General features: G+C 39.5%; 1 protein-coding gene across 1 annotated transcript in view; it reads left to right on the top strand.

Annotated features, from left to right (window-relative positions):
• The window catches only part of Lama2 (laminin subunit alpha 2), a 571,484-nt gene extending 560,864 nt beyond the window's left edge, over positions 1–10,620 (top strand). The window contains exons 59-63 of the mRNA XM_052751249.1: positions 1,942–2,097; positions 3,458–3,611; positions 6,509–6,639; positions 9,069–9,291; positions 10,362–10,620. Of these exons, the coding sequence (XP_052607209.1) occupies positions 1,942–2,097; positions 3,458–3,611; positions 6,509–6,639; positions 9,069–9,291; positions 10,362–10,519 (822 nt within the window). The 3' untranslated portion in view covers positions 10,520–10,620. The remainder of the gene's footprint in view (positions 1–1,941; positions 2,098–3,457; positions 3,612–6,508; positions 6,640–9,068; positions 9,292–10,361) is intronic.
• Positions 10,621–19,362: the final 8,742 nt, after the last annotated feature.

Below are 19,362 nucleotides of genomic sequence, written 5' to 3'. Positions count from 1 at the left end.
GGGTCCTGGAGACAGCCTGGACCTTCCCCTACCACTGCTGATTTGTCAATGCAGACCCTAACTCTAGGATTACAGAAATTTGGCAGAGACTGAACAAATGGCCAGTGCTGTGTACAATGGCCAGAGCCTTAAGAACGTGTTTAGACCCGAGTAGGTTTCTGCTTCACCTTATGAGCTCATTATGATCCTAGAGTCCTGTCTTTGCTATATAACTGTGGTCCCCAAGCATCTGTGCACAAAACAGAGCCAGGTAATTGAAGATGGTTCCATTGGCTTAAGTGGGAATCGGAGGACAACAGAGTGTGTTCATTATGATGCTTTTGTTTTCAGCTTAGAGAAATAATGTTTATTCCAAGACTGTGCATCCCTCTCTACTAAGAAATAATATGCGGCCAAAGCAAAAGTTGGCAACATTAAGATGGACTCTAAGACTTAGCCCTCACACGAGCACATTTTGATCTGAAAACCCAGGAGGCTGGGAATCTCTGCAATACCAAGTTTAAGGGGCCCCGAGGTGCCATTTCCACCAACAGTCATTTGCAACAACTTTAAACGTTGGCCTTACATCCAGAAACTGGTGCTATTGTAGGCACAGAAGGCTCATTTGCCAACTTATTCCTCTTTGGCAAGACTGCAAGTGGATAATATGTGGCCTGATTAAAACAAAAACTCAAAATTTGTCTCTGCACCTGTGATAGCCTATTAAGTAAAGTTTCCCTAGGTAGACCAATGAAATGTTTAATTTTCAGAGTGCAATATTATTAGATGTTGGATGTGATGGATTAACCTGCTTTGGCTTGTCATGTCAGAGAGAAAGCCAAAGAATGGAAGAGAATAGAATTTCAATACAAACTGCAGGTCAATCAGTTTGTTACCCCCAGAAAGAAGCTATGAGATCTTTTTTGCTTGGGACCTTCAAAATAGCAAGTGTGGCTCCTGAGGAGGGCGGTCATGCTAAGGTTTCTTCTGTTCTCTGGCTAATAGAAGAATAAATAAACGCTTGAGGGTGGGGAATGACATATTGTTGGACCACCAAGTTGAGATTAGTAAAGGCAATTTATGTAGAATAATTAACCTTAATAGTTAGGACAGATTTCACTTGTGAAAGTTTAAAAAAATTACTCCATAAATCAGAATAGATGTTTAAAATGTGGTATTATATTGTTCTAATCCTGCCCTAAGTTGCTTTTAGAGTGCCCCAGCATTAAAGGCCTCCATCTTCCCTTGGCTGAATGCAGACTCCCCAAGCCTAACATTCCTCCTCTTCTCTCATTCCCTCCTGTCATGATCTCAGCAGATCTCAGCTTTACGCCCCCTCCCTGACTTGAGACCAATCAGCTGCTCCAGGAATGGCAACGCCCCTCCCCGGCCCCGATCTTCCTTCCTAAAATTTTTCACAAGGAGGGCTTAATAGGCATATATGAAGTTCAATGAGGATCCCGGGCTTTGCTCATCCAACTTAACACACTACTAAAGGTAGACATGGAAACTGAGTACAATGAGGCATGCTTACCATACCAGCACTGGGGAGACTGGGGTAACAAAATCCTGAGTTCAGAGCCAACCTAGGCTATACAGTGAGAGCTTGTTTCAATTAATAGCGATAATAATAATAATAATAATAATAATAATAATAAAATGACATTTGTATCTCTCTCAGCTCAAAGCAGAGCTGTTAGTCTACCAAGTTCTTTATGACACATCCACCTCTGAAGCATATATTTCTATTTCTATTTCTGAAATTTTAGCTAAAAAAAAATTATCAGAAAAAAATATATTCAATGACAGCATTTGCTATGCTCTGTAAAACATACTTGCTTTCACTTGTATTATGGGCTTAGCACATAAAGGATATTGTTTTCCCTCAGAAATACCAGGAAAGTTCTGTGTCTTGTGTTTGTGTTCAAGATTGACGTTAATGATGCCTCCTCCCCTTTGTAGATTAAGATTATGAGAATGAAGCAAGAAGGAACTCTGTACGTCGATGATGCTTCCAACCAAACCATCAGTCCCAAGAAAGCTGATATCCTGGATGTTGTGGGGATGCTGTATGTTGGTGGATTGCCGATCAACTATACCACACGCAGAATTGGTCCAGTAAGTCTCTAATTCCTTGTCGCTTACTTGACAGAGTTAGTGACTTGTGCAATTTTTTTTTTTTTTAATTCTGAGGTCCCATGTCTCATCATTACTTACTGGTATGTGGGAAATCATCTTATTAGAGAAATGGAGGTGGTCTTCTAGGTAGCCTTGACTATTTGAGATATTACCACAAAACAGTGATGTGGACCCTGGTATCCAACATCCTTGGTTTGAATATCTACTTAACTAGATATTCACACTAGCTGTATAACCTTAAGCAAATCATTCTGCTTCTCTTTAAAGGAACTATTTTCAAAATATGATAATACCAACAAAATAAAGATCCCATAAAGATTAAAGGAGATAATACATGTAAGGTGTTTGGGAAAGGACTAGGCATATGGAAAGCACCAGATAACAAGGAAAATGAAGGTCATAATATCCATGTTGTTCTTTTAGAACTCTTAATAGATGCTGAATTTAAAGAGTAGCTACAAAATTTTGACTTTAGAATTTAAAAGCTTAATAATTGTACAAACTAATATTTACCAGTTAAGTTTTGTAAACTTGGCTTGTATCCTGGTTGACTTTGGAAAGCATGATTCTGAGACACACATGGGATTAGGGTTTTTAGTGACTGCATTACAAACAAGTGTGATAGACTTCTTCACTTACTTAACAAGCGCAGGTTTATGCCTCAGTCCATCACTATTACAGTCAACGCTCAGCACCTGGCTGTGTCTGTGTATATATGTGAATAATATATATTACCTTTTTTCATAACTACCTTCCTATCAAAAACATGAGTCTGGAGTGATGATAGCAAAAACGATCAACTTGAATTTCTAAATCCAACGGACTATAGTGGATCAGAGCATAGGATTAAGTTAGTTCTAAATTTCACCATCCCTAAAATATTTTATATAAACTTTCACATCTTGTGTATATATTTTCTGAGGGGAGGGACCATTGCTTTCATTGGGTTTTTGTTCTAAGGAAGTAGAACTGATCCAAACTTGTCTTTTTTAGTAGAAAAGGAAACATAGATCACAACAGAATGCATTGATACCATCCTTACATGGAGCTCGCAGCTCCGTCAAGTCAATGGTCACATAGTGTAACCAAGTCCTTAGATTATCAGGTGATTGTGGTCCTGACTAGATATATCCTGGGTGGACAAGTTCAATGTTGGATTTGGGTCAGCTGTGTTGTCAAGTCTGGGGTACAGAAGTCCAGACCCAGGCAGCTTTAAGGTATGTTCTAGGACAACTGGCTAATGACTGCACATAGTATACCCCCCCCCCCAGATGACTGACTACACATAGAGGCAAAACACTGCTAAATTGGCATCTATTTCCTCTCTCCGACTGCTCAGGTGACCTACAGTCTTGATGGCTGCGTTAGGAATCTTCGCATGGAACAGGCCCCGGTTAACCTCGACCAGCCCACTTCCAGCTTCCATGTTGGGACATGCTTTGCGAATGCGCAGCGGGGAACTTACTTTGATGGAACAGGTTTTGCTAAAGCAGGTGAGGCACTTCCACTTTCTTTCTGTTGATATTCACGATGTAGAAATGCTGACTTCTTACCTATGCCACGAAACAGAAGTCCCCCAGGTCCTGAACTATTATTCTTCATTTAAACCCAAAAGTAGTTTCTATAACTAACAAAAAAAGAAACCCTCTAAAACATTCACATATGGTTTGTGGGGACGGGGGCTGTAGTTCAATGGGAAAGCACTTGCCTAGCATGGGTGAGGTCTTGGGTTCAGTCTCTAAGAATGCTGAAGCAAACCAGCAATGACAACAAAAACGCACATGTATGATTCTGATAAGAACTGACAAAAAAAAAATAAGTCATAGGAAAATAGGTATTTGGAGAGTCTGTTTTGTTTCCTTCACTAGAGATCAATGGCAGCAAGATGACTCTAACTATGCAAGAAGGCGCACATGGAAAGGTCTGCTTTTCAGTGTTCTAACTTCCTGTAAATGAGATAGCTGTAGCATGAATCCTAAAGGGTCTGGCCAACTTCTCAGCTGATCCTGCTTCCTCAGACTGGAAGCCTCTGAGTCCTTATCCAAATGGCTCTCAGCTGAACTGCTGCTAAAAGCCTAAAAGCTTAACCAGGCTATAGTTCCTCATGCCTTAAATACCTTTCTGCCTCCTGCCATTACTTCCTGGGATTAAAGGCGTGAGTCACCATGCTTGGCTGTTTCCAGTGTGGCCTTGAACTCACAGAGATCCAGGTGGATCTCTGCCTCTGGAATGCTAGGATTAAAGGCGTGTACCTAACCTCTATGTTTAATATTGTGGCTGTTCTGTTCTTTGACCCCAGATAAGTTTATTAGAGTGCAAAATATTTTGGGGAACACAATACCACCACAGATAGCATCTTGCTTTCTTCCTTTAAAATTCCTTTCAGGGTTCCATTTCAACACACACACACACACACACACACACACACACACACACACACACACACACGTAATGCACAGTGGTATCTATTTGTTCTTGACAGTGACAACAGATGTCATTTTGGCTGGCTTTAAGTCTTAATTTCCAATATAGGTCTACATTACTGAAATCAAACATCGCATTATAAAGGAAAATAGAACTAACCTCTTCTTACATAAAACCCCTTACATTAGTTACTATAAGAGAATACTTAGGACTGTGTGCTTTTAAGTAACATATATTCGTTCACTAGGAGAAAAATCAGGAAGACATAATGTGTGAATGCTAATTGTAGGAAATGGGTAAATGAGATGTAATGCCTATCTTTAAAAGCATATTACCAATAATAAAAATTCAATTTTCTGAGAAATCACAAGAAGGAAAAGAAAAATAATTTTTAGATACTATAAAAGACACACAGTGTTCTGCAGATTTACAAGAAGGATTCATTTTGCTTAGGAGTCAGGAAAGGTTTTATGGAGAAACAGATTTGAGCAAAGCTTTATTATATGAGTTGAATACTTCCATGCCAAAGTTGTGGAAATGGATATTAGAATTCTCAAATATGGCCTAGGGAGGAAACCCTAGATCCATAAAAGCAGAATTCCAAAAAAGGGGGGATGTGTCAGGTATGGAAATACTGGAGGATGTGATGGAACCCAAAAGTCATGTCCTGTGAAAGTCAAAAAGTTTCTCAGTAGTCCTGCAAATTCACACAGGGCTGCCATACCATTCTCTTAGCCAGCTTTGATGTCAAGCTTCAACATCTGTAGTGAATGGATTGACTCGTCATCCTCCTACCTGTTCCTGCCACTGGATCAAATTGAGCCAAAAAAAGAGAAAAAAGAAAAAGAAAAGAGAAAGAAAGAAATCACTTCTCCTATTTCCAGGAACTCCTCCCATCACTTCAACTCACAGCAGAATACAATTCACATAAGACTTGGGTAGAAAGAGCCGCAGGTTACTTCGGTGGAAACCATACAAGTTCAATACAACAAGTTCAATATCGCTGTTCTTAAAAAGCTTTCCAGCCACCCAATCACCGGACATTTTATCAACCTCCTCACTACCTCTGTCTTCAGTTGAAGCACCTTACATCATTCCTTCCTTCTTTCTTCTTCTCTCTTGCTGTTTTACTTTCCAGAACAATTCAGCTCCTTCTGCCCTTTACATGAAAATTTTGCTTTAAATCCATCCATCCTTTCCCACGCCAACTCATGGAGCAGGAGAACAAAAAGTCTAGCACATCACAGGTGCCAGCCTTCACTGAAGACAGTTGTGCTCACACGTGATATTTATTGCTTGCACAGTAAATAGAAGGTATAGAGAGGATTTTCTTGAATGCTTTCCTAATATTCTGTGGAGTTTATGTAGTCTTAAACTGATCTTAGGAAATCATTTTATTCCTAAGTGAAATCCTTTAAATTGTTATTTAAAGGCTGAATAAATCTATGAGCCAAATATTAAAAAGTGTAGAGAAAAGAATTAGCTGGGTTATATAGAAAAGATTATGTTCTAGAATCTTTCCATAAAAATTATATTTACAACTCTTCTCTTCGTTTAATAAAATATTTAGGACTGTTTAAACTCTCTCCAATCACTGTAGTGCCATTTAGAGCGTCTCAATAAAATTTTACTGAGTAATCATTGAAATGCTTTACTTAACCCAGCAGACTTCTGAAATAATCATACCTGGCTTTCAGAGTCCATGATTCAGTCTTAGTGTGTGCTCATTCATTTGGTTATTCAATGATTCTGTCTCAGCATGTGCTCACTCATTCAGTTATTCAACGATCAAAGCTCCATTGTGTGGCAGTCTCAAGAGTAAAACCAGGGGCAGTATAGATAAAGTCCTGGCCTCTGGCATCGGCAACTAAGAAAATAAGCAAAAGTGATAAAGTGCACACTGCTGGAGAAGCTGCAGATTAAAATTGTTTAGCCTCAAACTCTAATCAATATTTTTTTTTCCCAGTTGGTGGGTTCAAAGTGGGATTGGACCTTCTTGTAGAATTTGAATTTCGTACTACACGACCCACTGGAGTTCTCCTGGGAATCAGCAGTCAAAAAATGGATGGAATGGGTATCGAAATGATTGACGAGAAGGTGAGGGAGTGTTTGCAGCCCAAACACAGCTCATCCTCTCATGACATTGGTGTTCCCACTCAGCTCCATTTTTAGGTCTTGACAGCTTCTTCATTGCAAGAAAGCTAGATCCCCCTTTGTCCTTCTTCTGGGTCATCACAATCCATGTGCACTTTTATCACAATCATCCTGTACACCAGCCCATACTTTAAATGTGTCAGTCGACACCACAATTGTGCTGACCAATTGTGGACCAAGTGTTTCTGGATGCTCAGCTCTTAGTGTGATGCTCCGAGGACATCTGCTCTCTTTATGCGCCTAGTCTACAAAACTGCTGGTGCAGAGGAAAGGGAAGAGGCTCAGGTAATCTGAAATCAGCCCACCTCTTACAACAGGCAAGCATCTCCCCTGTGACACTGAGGCCAGCCACATACCAGTCCCCAGTTTTCACTTACAAGCACCCAGATACTTTTCAAAAAAAAAAAAAAAAAAAAGCAAACGTGTACAAGTATTACTAGTTTGTGTACAACCAATAACCCAATTTCACAAAATTTCTGATTGACTCATATGTAAAGATTATATTTCCACTGTGCTTTTATTTCCACCTTGGGGTCCTGATGTTGCCCAAGAAGAAACATGACAGGTTGATCTAAAATACACCTTCCTTGCCCCTCTCTCTTTTGTGTTCCTCACATCATCCCATAAACAACATAGAAAAAATATCCAGGAGCTTATAGCCAAAGAGGATGAACAAATGAACAGATGGACAAAATTTCCTAGATTTGTAGAATATTCAAAGCCTGCATTCATTACATCTTTTTCAAGTTTCCTTGCTTGCTTGTAACCTTTTACTGTTTACATGTCACTATGTCACGTGATTTTTTTCACCAGACTCTTCAGAGATGCAAAGCATCATTTTAACAAACTGCACTCAGTGTCCTAAACTCTAATATTTACGTTGCCATAGATTTTGCAAACTTTTCGCCTAGCCTTATTAATCTTTTTTAAAACAAAATATTTCTTTCTTTCGTCTACCTTGTCAAGTCTATTGCCAAGCTGACTAATGTTTTTAATATTTCAGCATGTTCTTTTTCTTCATCAGCTTCAAAAGAATTCTGATGTCTCAAATTTCAGGGACCTTGCCATGTTACTAAAAACAGATTTTTCTCATTTAAACAAGAACGTCTAATCAAGTTCTTCCTTGTGGGGAGTTTAACTGGCCTTCTGGCTCGGGTCCTGGGCACCTGTGACATGAAACTTGCCCCAAAAAGTAATTTATGTAACTCTTAATCCTATATATAAAATGAAAACCACGAAGGAGAAAGAAAAACACAATTAAAACATCAAAAGCTTACATTTAAAAACAATCCTTTAAAGCAAATTTGTCAGTCAATTAGTGAGTTACTTTGAGCAATCTCTCCTAAGAAAGCTTTGTGAGGTTCACCAAGAACATTCACACTCTAAAAAGGTGTGTGGCAGAAAATTTTTGTGTGGATTGGGTTCTTGGTTGTTGCTGAACTCTCTTCAGTGGTTTTTCTGAAATGAAAACCAACAACACACACATACATTGTCTAGGGAAGAGCAAAGAACGTGGTTTGTCACTGGGTCCCAAGCTTTAATTTTGCATGGCAACTTTCCTCTAGGTTGTGTGGTGTGGTATGGTGTGGTGTGGTGTGTGTGTGTGTGTGTGTGTGTGTGTGTGTGTGTGTGTGTGTGTGCGTGCGCGTGCGTGCGCGTGCTTGATTGTGCCTGTGCATGTGTGTGTACATGTGCAGTTGTAGGCACACGTGTAAGTGGGCACAGATTCACAGAATGATGGCCAGAAGACACTGTGTAGTGCTATCCCAAAGAGTTGTCTACCTTACTGTTTGAGATACTCTCTGTTGCTGGTTTGAAGCACACCCAGCAGCATAGCCTGGCTGGCCAGTGAGCACCAATCTGCTTCCCTTATGCTGAGATTATGAACCCATGACTGCCACATCCAGATTTTTCACATGAGTTCTAGAGACCAAACTCAAGAACTGCACTTCAACTGTACCCATTATTTCCATCCTTTGGTGCTAGCATTTCCTGCAAAGAAAAGATAATCTAAAATACACTCTTCTTGCCTCCCTCTTTTTCCCTTAGTCTTCAAACCATCCCATAAACAACAGAGTAAAACATCCAAGAACTCAGAGGCAAGGTTAAGCACGTGAACGGATAAGCAGAATCAAATACTTAAAATAAACTAAGTAGTTTTAAGTGCATGTCAAGCACTTTACTGCTGAGCTATTTCTCCAGACTCAACTTTGGTCCAGGTTTTTTTTTTGTGGGTTTTTTTTTTTTTTTTTGAGAAAAACGTTGAATAGGCCCTCAGTTGTGTTCACTCCAGACTCTAATTTCCACTGCGTGGGCTGTAGAGCGTTCCTCTACTGAAGCCACCTGTAACAGCTCATTTTCCTACTTCCCAGCTTATGTTCCACGTGGATAATGGTGCTGGCCGATTCACTGCGGTCTATGATGCTGGGATCCCGGGCCATATGTGTAATGGACAGTGGCATAGAGTCACTGCCAAGAAGATCAAAAACCGCCTTGAGCTTGTGGTGGATGGAAACCAGGTGGATGCCCAGAGCCCAAACTCAGCATCGACATCAGCTGATACCAACGACCCTGTTTTTGTTGGCGGTTTCCCAGGTGAGTGCTTGCTGCTCCAGCAAACACGTCCTTTGCTCCTTATGTTTGTGGTTTTCAACATGTGTATTTGTAGAACCATGTCCAAGAATGTGGACTTAAGGGTACTTAGCTCCCAGCCTTGCAATCTCCTCCCATAAATAACACTTGGCCGATAATTTCCAGCCTGTAAAATGAGAGGACCATTTATTTAAACCACATGGGGCTGAAATGTTCATAATCACCCCCAAAGTTTCATCCAAGGGGAGGATAAAGCTAAAGGAAATGAATTTGCCTTATAAAAGATATAAAGCATTTCACAGCAGTTGAGGCAGAATTGGTGGGGGCAGAGGAAGGAACTCTGAGTTTAAAATTAATGTATCAGAGGAATCATACAATGCTGTCAAACTTGTTTCCTCCAGTTCTGTTCTGGATTTCTCCAGGTTAAATGTAGCTAGTTTTGCACATAGGTTATTATAGAGTTTATGTTTATATTACAAAGAAACCCAAGCAATAAATCTATATTTAAAAATAAAACAAACCTTCTTCAATCCATTAAATTCAACATGTGAACTGCATAGTTACCTAGAGAGCCCATGAGCAAGAGTGGCGAACTGAGCAATGAGGCCACTGCTTCTTCATGAGCACTGGAACAACACAGACTCTAGAGTGAGCTGTCATCATTTTGAAAGGACAATTTCTGTCCTCCCTGCTGCAAAGCCCTTCTGCTTGGGAAGCAAGAACAATGTGCAGTATTCTGCGCAGGTTGAAAGAACAGAAGACATTAGAGGAGACTGGCAGTGTCTCCTTCCAGGGTTGCACTTGACTTTTCTCTTTATTTTATTTTATGTGCATGGATGTTTGGCCTGCATCTGTGTCTGTGGACCGTGTGCGTGCCTGGTTCCTGTAAAAGATGGCCTCAGATCTCCTGGATGGGGAGTTACAGACAGTTGGGGCCCTGTGTGGGTGCTGGGAGTAGGGGTTAGCCCAATGGTAGAGTGCTTGTCCAGTGTGCACAAGGTTTCTGGTCCAGATCTCCAGCATTTGTAAGGAGGAAAAAAAAAATCCCAAACCCTCTTGTTCTGTCTTTTCAGCTGGTCTCAATCAATTTGGCCTGACCACCAACATTCGGTTCCGAGGCTGCATCCGATCTCTGAGGCTCACCAAAGGCACAGGCAAGCCACTGGAGATTAATTTCGCCAAGGCCCTGGAACTGAGAGGTGTTCAACCTGTATCATGCCCAACTACCTAATAAACATAAGTTCAAGTCTGTGAAGAGTCCATCAAAACAAGTGTATCAAGTTAAACCATATACTTTCCTATGCATATTAATAAAACTAATGTGTTCACGTACATAGAATTCTTTCTGTATTCAGGTGGTGATAATTCAGACCACAGATTGAATTTTAATTCAAGTTCTTTTTCAAGCTTATGATTATTAAACCAATTATTTCATTCTAAATAATTGCATGTTTTGTATGATTTGAAAGATAAAAGGTAACTGACCGTAAAATGAATTTGCAACATTCCCTGAAGTCATCATTAAAAAAAAAAAAGAACTCATGCAGTTTGTGGAGGCAACTATAAAAAGAGGCAACATTTATGAATAATTTTGTCATCCTCTTCCATGGCTGTTGGCTTTGGCTTTGTGTTCAAGCCACTGAAAACAAGTGGATTTTGTACTTGTGATTGGAAAGCAATCAGGCTCTTCAGTCCCTGTGTTTGCAAAAGCATTAGCAAGTCATTTCCCTAAATCCAAGTTCATTATTAGAGCATTTAAGTAGCCTTATGAGTGAATACCTTTTCGTGCTGAAGGTTGATAGTATAGATCAGATTCAGGCCAGAGAGCTTAATTACTTGATTTTCTTGTTTGACAATGATTTATGGGCTTCCAGAAGAAGCCAGAGCCAAGCTGCAGAATGACAGTGAAGCTCACAGCCTCTGCTACTTCAGTGAGATTGTGGACTCTAGGTTTATAAGAGGGAGTTCACAACCTACACTGAGATGGAGAGAAAGCAAGGAAACAGAATTTGTATTTATCAGGAGACAATCCACCAGGCGCTTCAAAGACATTTCCCCTTGAATCTTTCTGGCATGTAGTGTGACCTAACAAATTCATTTCCTATAAACAAAAACAAAAACAAACAAAAAAGTCTGGGTTCATTCATCCTTCCTTCCTTCCTTCCTTCCCTTTTTCTTTCTTTCTTTCTTTCTTTCTTTCTTTCTTTCTTTCTTTCTTTCTTTCTTTCTGTTCAGTCATCTTCAAAGGTATGTGGGAACCAAGATTAGGCTGGATTTTATTCATCAAGTTTAAAAGGAAACATTTCATTTGCCACCTTCAGAAGAAATGGCTGTGATTTAATAATTCAGAACATGTAACGCAGTGGTTCTCAACCTTCCTAAAGCTGTGACCCTTTAATACAGTTCCTCATGTTGTGCTGACCTCCAAGCAGAAAATTATTTCATTGCTACCTCGTGACTGTAATTTTGCTAACATTAGAAATTGTAATGTAAATATCTGATATGCAGGATATCTGATAGGCAACCCAGGTTGAGAACCACCAATGTAAAAGGACAAAAAAACCGAGCACCAGGAGAGTGATCTACTAGGAGGTGGTATCCACTAGGGGAGTGAAGGTGCTGCTTCCACCACTGTGATGGTGAATGTACACTTAGCATTTTACCATTAGCCAGTAGCTCTGCACAATTTATCCACGTTTCTAGTCTAGAGAAAGCGATTCTCAACCTAAGCTTGGGTTTTAAAGCTATTTCCTTGGAGAAGAAGGAAAGAAAGAAAGAAAGAAAGAAAGAAAGAAAGAAAGAAAGAAAGAAAGAAAGAAAGAAGAAGGAAGGAAGGAAGGAAGGAAGGAAGGAAGGAAGGAAGGAAAGAAAGAAAGAAAGAAAGAAAGAAAGAAAGAAAGAAAGAAAGAAAGAAAGAAAGAAAGAAAGAAAGAAGAAAGAAAGAAAGAAACCTGTTGTGAGATACAGCAATTCTGATTCAGTCTAGAGCAGAAGAGTTTTTGGAATCTTCCCCATGAAGAAAGTCACCACTATTAGGAAATAATTATCTACCATGCCAACTGAATTTTATAGTCGTTTGAAATTCCTACTATTATCATGACTTTGGTTATCTCCAAACACATAAAAAAAAAACTATATTGAATCTAGTTGCCTCTTAATCAGCCTTTTAGCCATTAAACTATTTGAAATTCGATGTGTCTTGAAAACGTAACCATTACTTCTGCAGTGGACCTTGATGTAAATTATTGGGTTTATTCTGGATACTGAGTACGATAAACATGAATAAAGATGCTTTCCTTAAATTTAAAAAAAAAAAGCCCTTTTTTTCCTCAAGTTCTGCTCAGAATGATACATAAATTTGAAAGCCAGAGTGCATGATTGACACTCCTATCAGAGGCAAGTCCTGCTGAAGTCAATTCTAGATAAATGGTTTGGAAGGGTAGGATTCAGGGTGTCCTTTGAGATTAATGCAGTGCCTCCTGATTCCAGGCAGACATTTAAAATGGCTCTGGTGCATTAACAAAAAAAATTATATATGGATTTTGCCCTGTATCAATTAAGCAATAATCTTGAGTAGGGTCCTTGCATACACACACACCCCAGTTTCCAACTGAATCTAATGTGTGATTGGGAACGAAAACTTCAAGTCTCTTGCTATCTCCATATTTTATTAGGAGGAGCGAAATAAAGGGTAGCCTGAAGTGTGACAATGTGCTCAAAGTCCCACCTTAGTAATATTTTCCAACATAGTTCCAGAAAAGTTCTTTGAGGTAAAATGTACTCTGCCAGTCTTTAAGTAGATTTCTCTCACCCTGGGATTATACTGAAAAGTGGACCTATGACTGTGCATGAGCAGAGCTTACCTAGATTTTAAAATCAAAAATGAATTTCATGAGAGACAAGTTTCTCCATCATACTCTAATTTCCCACCTCAAATACCGAAGTAATTTTTATCCCACAATAAGTTGAATTATTTTTCAATCAGTCCTTCTCAGCAATTTTCTCACTTCCTGTCATAGACAGCAGTCATGAAGAAAGGTGGAAGTTTTCATTTCTTTTCCAAACAACCGCTCCTACCAGGTTGTCAGCCTTTCTTTTCTAAAAGGTGCTGAGCACTTTAAAAGGAGAAGAAAAAAAAAATGTGAGGGTCTTTTACGGAAGCTACCATAGTAAATACCACCAAGAATGGAAAATACAGAAGCGAACAGACAGACCTCAACTCCAAGTCACCGGAACCCTGACACGCACAGCTTCAATTAGCAGTTCTAAAAATTGTAACTCTTTTCTCTCACTATCATTTTGTCTATTGTCCCCAACCACAAAGCCCTTCTAGATTTTTCTACTTCACAAAAGAAAAGACAATTTTCACAAATTGAAATCTTCTGATTTTAGGGAGATTTTACTGGATTTATTTATGGATAAAACAGATAAATATTATCAACATAAATACAAAACAAAATAGTACAGTTTTGCAAATGCGGAGTCATTTTTACAACTACCTGCAAAGATCACACTCCTGGAAAAGCTTTGTTATCATATTTCTTTCTTTTTTTTAATATTTAGATAGTAGAGATATGTGAACACATTACAATGTAGTTTCCTCCTTTACTTGACTGAAATTAGTTCATATTGCAGGTCCAAAAGGCAAGCAGAGGGAAAGGCTACCTGGTCTGAGTGCTGAACTCAAACGTTTTAGAATCTGGAGAATAGTAAGATAAGACTCACTGGCTGGCATTTGCACCTGTGACCTAAATGGGTGTGACATCTGTGTCCATCAGTGACATGGGAATGTTAGGAGTGGAACTGTGTCCTCACAAAATCCATGTACAATCCTAACCCTCACCTCTGAATATGACTAGTTTGGGAGATGGAACCTACAAAGACAATTTAAAAAAAAAAAAAAAATGAGGACATAGCGTTAGGCCAGTTGATATGTGACCTTAAAAGAAGAAATCAGAAAACAGGTTTTGAGAGTGAACCAGAAAGAAGACAGCCACTTCCAAAGTAAAGAAGCCTTGAGAAGAGACCAACGCCACCACAAACCGACCCCCACCCCCGACACCTTGAGCTTAGACATTCAGTATACCGAAATGCGAGGAAACAATTTTCTCTTGTTTATATTACCCAGCCTCTAGCTCTCTGTTATGGTGCTGTAAGCAATCTTACACAGAGTATTCCTTTATTGAGGTATAAATAATATTTTTGAATCTAAGGTTCAATCATCAACACATCTCAGTGTCCTGAATGGTGACAGCCACATCAGAGAAATCAGTTATTTTGAAAGTGACTCTTGTCTCTTCTGTTATGATTAGAAAAAAAAATTAAGAATTTTCCAAAGTAAAAGATTGTGATTCTCTACCTGAAGAATTAAAATAGATCCATATGTCTCACCCTGCACAAAACTCAAACTGGGTCAAAAACCTTAACTTAAAGATGGAAACACTGACACAGATATGAGGAAATATATCAGGATGTAGGTATAGGCAAAAAGTTCTGAATAGACCTCCCCTCATAGTACAAATAGCCATAAGAATTGATCAAGGAAGATTACATAGAACTAAAAAGCTTGTGCACTGCAAAAAAAAAAAAATCAAATAGCAAAGGCAACAGACACTACAAAATGGGAGAAACCCTTTGTCATCTATGCTTCAGACAGGAGGTCAATATCTAGACTATACAAAGAATGGCAAAATTTAAACACCAAAACAATATAAAACATTTGGTCGATAAATAGCCCAATTAACTGAACAGAAAGTTTCAAAGGAAGAAACGCAAAGGGCTAATAAATATTTTGAAGTGTCCAACATCTTTAGCCATCAGAGAAATGTAAATTAAAACTACTTTTACATTCCATTCCACCCCAGTCAGAATTGCTATCATCTAGAAAACAATTGAGCTCTTCTCCTACAATTCCAATGTTCCAGTGTTAGTCTCAGTTCTGTAGCAGACTACATGTTGTGTCCTCCCCTTAGAAACCCATTCCCAGCAGATCACCCACATCTCCCACACTGTTTCTCTACCACCCCATTCCTTTGTCTTAGCTACCAACCTCTGTAGGCACTGCCTGGAAACTCACTGGCCGCACTGCTGGGGGAATCAGGTAGGATATCTTCACTGTCCCCTCCTGTCCTCCAGTTCCAGTCGCCCAGTCTTTCCCCAGCTTTGTAGCAGACCACCTGATATGACCCCTATTCGCTCTTGTTCTGGGAATTCGATCCATTCAGCCAATGGTATTAGGGTGACTAGCCCTATGAGGCACGGTCTTCTCTGAGTACATGACTGAATAAGAATGAAAAAGAGGGGTCACACGCTCTCTCTTGGGTGGTGGCAGCAGGAGCAAGCATTGGCGAAGCCTGGCTTGCAGTTGGTTCTCATCACCCTTGGGTAGAATGGCAGGACAAGGACAGCTGGATTGGCAGTGGTGTCTTCTTTGTTCTGTGTCGTAAGTGTATCTTATTGATTTCATTTCCTTAATAAACTTTACCTAGCCCATTGTATCAGTGTTCCCCTTTACCCTCTCTGCTCCCATTCCCAGGGACCTACACAGGTCCTGGTGGCATACTCTGCCTTCCTTCCTCCTGTGGACGTCTCAACCCCCCTCTTCTAACCCATCCCTATTCCTGAGTATCAGCTCCCGATATCTAGAAACGTGATCTACATGGAACATCCATTGGCCACATCTGGCAGGATCTCAGAAGCGTCCCCTACCAGGCAACACACACTCTCCTAAGAACCAGAGAAAGCAACAGGAACCAAGGAATGGAATACCCAATGAACAAAGACAAGACCAGATATCAGCCCCCAGATTTAAAATCAGCCCAACCAAACCCAGATGCACAGATACTAAAATAAAAACAGAATAACAGCCAAGATAATATGCATGCACTAGCACCCAGCAAACCCTGCTACACTAGGCCCTGAGAAATGCAATATAGCAGCAACATAAGACAAAGACTTCAGAATAGCTGTCATGAATATATTCAAAAACCTTAAAGAGGGTATGAGTGTTGCAGGAATCCTAAATGGTCTTAATAAAAACCCAGAACTGGGTATTGGGGTAAATGCTGAAAAATCAGAAAGACAAAGGAACAAGCCACAGCCACTTCTCACCTCGCCAACTCCACAAATCCTCTGACAGAATGCTCCTGAGCCCTCAGTCAAAAGGGTTCTAGTTCCTGTCTCCTCACACCTTATATGCCCTTCTCTGCCCAGCCATCTCACTTCCTATCTCAACCTTCCTAGTGCTGGGATTAATGTCATGTGTACTTCCCAAAAATTGGGGTTAAAGTTGTGTGCCACCACTGCCTGGCTCTGTTTCTCTCCTAGACTGGATCAGTCTCATGTAGCCCAGTGTGACCCTGAACTCACAGAGATCCAGACAGATCTCTGCCTCCAAGTACTAGGATTAAAGGTATATGCCACCACTGCCTGACCCCTATGTTTAACTCTGCTGGCTCTGTCCTCTGATCTCCAGGCAAGCTTTCTTAAGATTACAAATATCACTACATAGGAGTAACTCCATTAATGACAACACAAACAGTAGAATAAAATGAAGAAAACAATTCAGGACATAAAAGTGGAAGCATAATCAATAAATAAAACACAAAGTGAGACAAAGATGAAATGAAAAACAGGAACTCAAGAAGAAACTCAGAGGCAAGCCTCACCAACAGAATACAAGAGATGGACTAGAGAATCTCAAGCATTAGAGACAAAATAGAAAAAATAGACACACTGACCAAAGAAAATGTTAATCTAAAAAAAGAATAATTAAACAGATCTAGTATTAGTAAATTAATTGTACACCTGAAAGCTCTAGAACAATAAGAATTACATATAAAAAGAGTCGATTGAAAGAAATAATTAAAATCAATAAAATAGAAAGAAACAAACAAATTTTAAAAGACAATAAAAAAATCAATGAAACAATTGATTCTTGAAGAAAATCAGTAAGATTGACAAACCCTTAGCTAAATAACAAGAAGGCCAAAAGAGAGATTTGAATTTTAGAGATGAATTGGGGGACATACGAGAGACACCAAGGAAATCCAGAGAATCATAAAGATGTACTTGACAAACCTGTATTCCACAAATTGGAAAATCTAAAAGAAATGGATAATTTTCTCCGTACATACCACCTTCTAAAGCCAAATCAAGATCAGATAAGCAATTTAAACAGAGCTATAACCCCTAGTGAAATAGAAGCAGTAACTAAAAGTCTACCAAGCAAAAAAAAACAAAAAATTTCAAACTCTCAAACAAGACAAGGTTATCCACTTTTTCCATATCTATTCAATACAGTACTTGAAGTCTTAGCTAGAGCATTAAGACAACAGAAGGAAATCAAAAGGATACAAATAGGAAAGGAAAAAATCAAAGTATTTAATTACAGATGATATGATTGTATATATATAAATTACCCTAAAAATTCTACTGGGAATCACCTACAGGTGATAACCACTTTCAAGAAAGTAGCTGGAGACAAAATTAACACATGAAAATCAGTACCATTCCTATTTACAAATGACAAATGGACTGAGAAAGATATCAGAAAAACAATACCTTTCGTAACAGCCTCCCCGCCCCCTGCCCAAAAAAAAAAAAAAAAAAAAAAAAAAAAAAAAAAAAAAAAAAAAAAAAGTACCTTGGGTTAGCTATAATCAAGCAAGTGAAAGACTAGTACGATTTAAAAACTTTAAAACATTGAAGAAAGACATTGAAGAAGATATCTGATATCTTTCTCATAAGAACTCTTGAAAAGGTGGGAGCTGGCCTCCCACAGTATATGAAAGTGATCTAAATGAAATCACCAGATAAGAGGTGGGATAGAGCCCCAAGTGGCTATCTCTCATCATCAAACAAAGTTTCCACTACCGGAAATGGTTGACATCTAATCAAGTTGTTGACCAAAGGGGTCCCATGAGAACTCCCAAACAACCGAGACTATTGACAAGGCCACTGGCTGCTCTCCACAAACTGACCCTATTGCTGAAGACAACACCTAAACCACTCACTAAACATGAAAAGTCAAGCCGGTGCCTCGCTAGAGCCATCACCCCTGCAGACCAGTGTTTCACAGTCCTAGAATGTACTCTGCACGCTACCAAAGGAGAAAGATAAACTCAACCCAGATACAAACTGTTCAGTCTACAACGGTGTCCTGTCTAAAATATATGCAGATGCAATAAGAGGCACAAAGCTTGTAGGAGTAACCAAATAATATCTAATTTGATTTAAGGCTCATTCAGTGAGATGGAATCCACTCCTGACATTGGTCCTTGTTGTGTAGCCAAGAACCTAAGACTAGATAGGCCATGGACCTGGGGAAAAACCAAGTACTGTTGTTCTCAATGCTAAAACATTGAGACAAAATGACTCCTAACAACATTCTGCTATACTCATAGATCAGTGCCTCACTCAGACATCATCAGAAAAGCTTCTTCCTGAAGCAGATGGGAACAAAAACAGAGACCCACAGCTAGACAAGTTGCAGAGAGTGAGACACCTTGGAACACATAGCCCTAAATGGGATGTTTTCATCAAATCCCTCCTTTCACAGGCTCGGGGAAGCCTGAAAAAGAAGAGGCAGAAATATTCTAAACGCCAGAGGGGACAGAGAACACCAAATAAGGAAGGCCTTCTAAACAGGGCATATGAACATAGCACCCATATGAACTCACAGAAACTGTGGCAGCATGCACAGGGCCTGCTCAGAACTATTCAAGTGGGGGTCCCAGTGCTGAAAGGAAAAGTAGACACAAGCCCCCATCCCTAACCTAGACTCTGTCTCCAAGTGAAAACCATTTGCAAATGAAAAATTAGTTTTCTCCAATGGAGTCTTACCGGGTATACAAATCACTCTTAAAGGAAGACCCTATGCCCAGAGGTAGACGGCCAACACAAAACAAACTCAAAGGTATCTTTGCAGGTTCTTGTCTGATAATGTTTTGTCATGGAGTGTTTTTTAACCTTACAGGTCATTTACATATATGACTTCCAGTTTTGTTTTTATGGGGTTCCTATGTGTGTGAATGTGTGTGTCTCTTCATCTATGTATGTTTCTTGTGCTTTTTC

Source organism: Peromyscus californicus, unplaced genomic scaffold (genome assembly GCF_007827085.1).
Source record: "Peromyscus californicus insignis strain IS unplaced genomic scaffold, ASM782708v3 Scaffold_22__1_contigs__length_63687245, whole genome shotgun sequence".
NCBI classification, from domain to species: domain Eukaryota; kingdom Metazoa; phylum Chordata; class Mammalia; order Rodentia; family Cricetidae; genus Peromyscus; species Peromyscus californicus.
Note: the sequence above shows the minus strand (reverse complement) of the source record. Positions and strands in the feature narration are given on the sequence as shown.